This window comes from Bactrocera dorsalis, unplaced genomic scaffold, assembly GCF_023373825.1.
Source record: "Bactrocera dorsalis isolate Fly_Bdor unplaced genomic scaffold, ASM2337382v1 BdCtg218, whole genome shotgun sequence".
In the NCBI taxonomy this organism is placed as follows: Eukaryota; Metazoa; Arthropoda; class Insecta; order Diptera; family Tephritidae; genus Bactrocera; species Bactrocera dorsalis.
Genome location: NW_026038269.1, coordinates 1 through 4,217, shown reverse-complemented (window position 1 = coordinate 4,217; position 4,217 = coordinate 1). Strand labels below are relative to the sequence as shown.

Below are 4,217 nucleotides of genomic sequence, written 5' to 3'. Positions count from 1 at the left end.
TCTTTTTCAAATGTTGGCCGCTGCTACGTCTCAGATGGTCCATCCGTTGAGTACAATTTTCGATGACTCGTTCGAGCATTTCGACTGGTAACTGGTGAATGACACGCGTGATATTTTTCTCCAAGGCTTGAATCGAAACGAGATTGTCCGCAAAGACTTTAGACTTTATATATCCCCACAGAAAAAAGTCTAACGGTGTGATATCACACGATTTTGGTGGCCAATCGATCGGCCGAAATTACCGAAGAAGAACACGCTCTTTCAGTGTTAGTAAGATAACTCACATATTGACCGACGAGGCTAAATATATTGACTTGATGTCAGCCGGATGTTCGAAAATGTTGATATTAGTTATGTGGGGCCAAGTCACATTTTCGCCAATTATATCCTTTTTAAACACAAATATACACGGTTAGGAATGAAACACGCTCTCCCATTTTTACTGAGATAACTCACATATTGGCCGATATATTCGGTAATAAAGTTACCCGAAATCTTTATGTTAGGTATATGGGGACTAAGGGAAGTAATGACCCGACTGAACCCATTTTTCATACACAGTCACACTATTATCAGGAAAAGAATTATTTATCTCACATATTGACCGATAATATCGGTAAAAAGTAGAAAATAGGTACCGGGTTCCACATATTAGGTACCTAAGGGCTTAAACAGTTTTGGTTCGTTTTGGGCAATTTTTGGTCATAAGGTGGCATACTTTTATTCGTGCAAAGTAGGCGTGGTTGTAGTCCGATTGCACCCATTTTCGCACTGTAATATAGGAATGTCAGTCGAATGTTATATTTCGAACTTGGTTGAAATTAGTGGCCCGATTACGAACTCAACTCCATTTTCTTGCCGAGGAACACATGTACAAAGTTTATGACATCTCAATTCTTACTCAAGCTACAACTTGCACTGACGGACAAACAGACATCCGGTTATATATGTATATAACCCGATATCTGTCATATTTAGTTTCAGGTGATACAAAGAACTGTTAGATGTTACAATAAAGCGAATCCTCGAGCTTAACTCTCATATAAGCACTTGCGAGAATTATTAACTCCTTTTAGACCAATCCAAGCATGCCAAGGCTTAATTATATTTTGCATACATATAGGGATCCGTTTGAGAATGTAGGGTGTTGTGGTTGTACCTGCAGAAAACATTCCTGAAGCATTTTGGAGGAATGCTGCTGAATGAATGTAGCGTTGTCAAACATCTCTTTTGCGACCCTTACTTGACGTCGCTTTTACAAACGACTCAGGTCTTATAGTTCGAGTTTAGCTTTGACAGGTTTCATACCAAAAAAACGAATCGCAAGCTCCCGAATGCGACTTACCGGTATTTTGATCCACTCATGGACACTGGCCTTCTTCAGCATCTCGAAACTGGTGTATTTTTTACTTCGGACCTTGCTCTACACAATGGCCCAGAGAGAATAATCCATTGGATTCGCATCTGGTTAATTCGAGAGCCATTGTGTGATCGTAATGAAGTTCGAAACGTTGTTTTTCAGCCATACTTGGTTCACTCGGGCTTTGTGAGACGGTGGTGAGTCTTGTTGAAAGGTCCATGGTTTGCGACCGAAATGTTTGTTTGAACACGGCTTCAAAGCAGCCTTCCTGATAATATGTCGCATTTACTTTGACGCCAGGCTCGATGAAAACAATTAGAGAGCGCCCTTCTGCGGTGACAGCAGCCCAAACCATTATTTGTGGCGAACTGTCATTCAGTAAAATTATAAAGAGCTGATTCCAGTGCGACAGCTGGGCGAACGGTCTGAAGTTGGTTACACTAGAGTGCCGGACCCTGTATTAATGGTAGTTGTTGTTGTTGTAACAGCAGAAAACATCCTTGAAGTCATATGGAGGAAAGATACTGAGCTGACAATCCTTTGCCAGATAAAAGTCTGTTCCGCTTACGTAGACCCGAATGTCGTGGGAACGCGAATAGTACTTAGCCTAGTAGTCAAATAAATATTGAGAGCGTTAATTGGCCGTCTCTTGCTATCAACCGAATAAAACCTATTTATAGTAATAAACGAAAACAATGAAAAATCTTTATTTGATTTCTGGAATTATAATTTATTTAATGTTTTCTTAGTTTGTTATTAAAATCGATATTTTTTTACAAAATTTTGCATATTTTATATTCATAATTTTGTTTATTTATAATATTTATTTCCTTTGTTTGATAACAATTTTGTAAAAAAGTTTTTTTCTTTTCTTTTCAAACATCTTTTCTATTAAACAACAGTCTTTTTTATTTAATGCAAATCACTTATATATTTACGTACAATGTGGCTGGGTATGTCATGGGATTAAGATGGCAAAAAGAGAAAAAAAAAATATTCAAGCACAAACAAAAAACAAAAAAAATAAAAGGACAATTACACAGGATTTAGATGGAACTAAAATGAACAAATAATATTTCACGTTGTTTTATAGAAGTAATTCTCATGTCTGACACTTGTATGTATTAGTAAATATGTATGTGATAAGTGAGCACCGTTCTAACTAAAACATCTTAAGAGTAAATTATGTATAATGCATGACAGTCTGCTCATTGTACAGTTAACCAGCATGGAATAACGGTAGTATTAATATATATTATGTATGTACACAAAATATAGGATACACTGTTGGTAGACATTTATACGAGTATATATCAATAATAATAATTTTTGACTTAAACACTTCCTTTAAAGCACAAAAAATATTTCTTAAAACTGTTAGTTTAACGAACAGACCCATGACTGGCACATAATCGAGTTTATATACATGTGTATGTGTGTGTAGGTATTTAGGTAGGTACAAGTTTATTTAATTATTTAATTGAAAATGCATAAATTTGATATTAGAGCAAAAACTATCAGCTAGAAATGCGAATCACAATTGATATAATAAATTTACATACATACACACATATAACAGTTAACATACAATGCAAATGCAATTCAATTGCTAAATATCAAATCTGTCAAATATTAAAATCAAATGCATATTATACTCGCACATATATATACATATGTATTAGGATTATTGATACACAGAGGAACATTACAATTTGTGCTCATACACTTTGGAGCTGGTTGGTTGTTGCATGTTGTTGGGCAAAACTAAAGCATTCGAAATAGGTATGTATATCACTTATTGACAATTAGGCCATTTGCGCATACGAATAGGCGCTATATCGGCGGCGGCGATAGTACAGCATGAATGTGTAGGAGAGCAGTAGCATAAAGCAGATAACTGAACCCAGTATGGCTGTGGTTAGAAAAATACCTGATATTAGCAAATAATACGGCCGCATTGTATTTGTAAAGCTAGGCTTACCCATAGCCAAGCCGATATTAGCCTCATCGTAGGGCATCATCATGGTGCTCAGTCTGCATTCTTTCTCCCAATCTACCGGCAAAATATCTTTGTAAATTGTGTGCATTTTCGTCAGTGGACATGACACACCACAATCGGGTATACTCAGTAGTGTGGGCTCAGCCGAATTGTTTTTGTAGAATATTGACACAAAAGGTTGATTCTGCTCATCAATGCGCAATTCGAATAGTAAACAAGCTGTATAACCGGGACTTTTCATCTGAAAGTTTGAAGTACTTTATACATTATAGTCAAATTGCGATAAGTAGGTGCGCATTATTATGCGGCAGAGCATACTCACATCGTATAATTTGAGTGTGTTCAAAACGTTCGCCACGGTTGTGTCGTGTGCGCTATAAATCCACACCGAACGATCGGGCTTGAGTGAACCGCGCGCCTTCTCACCGAAACGTTGTAGCATTTCTTTTATCAGCGGTCCGGCCTTTAAGCGTGCCATGCGGCGCGTATACGTGTTAATCGAAAATGCGAAATCAGCTATGTATGTCATATCGGCGCTGGGGTACACCTTCTTGGTCCATTCGGGCAGCGTACGATTGTAGAGTGTCTCAATGTAAAATGTATTATTCATGCGTTGTATAGCCTCCAATGTGTCCACTTTGCGACCCGAATACTTGGTCAAGTAGTCAAATAAATATTGATAGCGTTGATTCAGTTGTTGGAAGGTAATCGAATTCAAAAGTGCTGAGCGTGCATAATCGTAGGCGGCACAGGGCACTTTACCAGCCAACTCCTAAAAGATAAGGACGGAATATTTTGTAAACTTCAATAGAAAAACAGTTGAAATTAAAAAAGTGTGTAAGCACCTTATCTTCTCTC

General features: G+C 37.4%; 1 protein-coding gene across 1 annotated transcript; it reads right to left on the bottom strand.

The window, feature by feature from the left end:
- Positions 1-2,047: 2,047 nt before the first annotated feature.
- On the bottom strand, positions 2,048-4,131 carry LOC105226393 (lysosomal acid phosphatase; the record flags this gene model as incomplete). The annotated part of the gene is made up of 3 exons (XM_049462035.1): positions 2,048-3,272; positions 3,342-3,600; positions 3,682-4,131. Coding segments are annotated over 3 exons (816 nt in total), but the record flags the coding sequence as incomplete, so codon positions are not given.
- Positions 4,132-4,217: the final 86 nt, after the last annotated feature.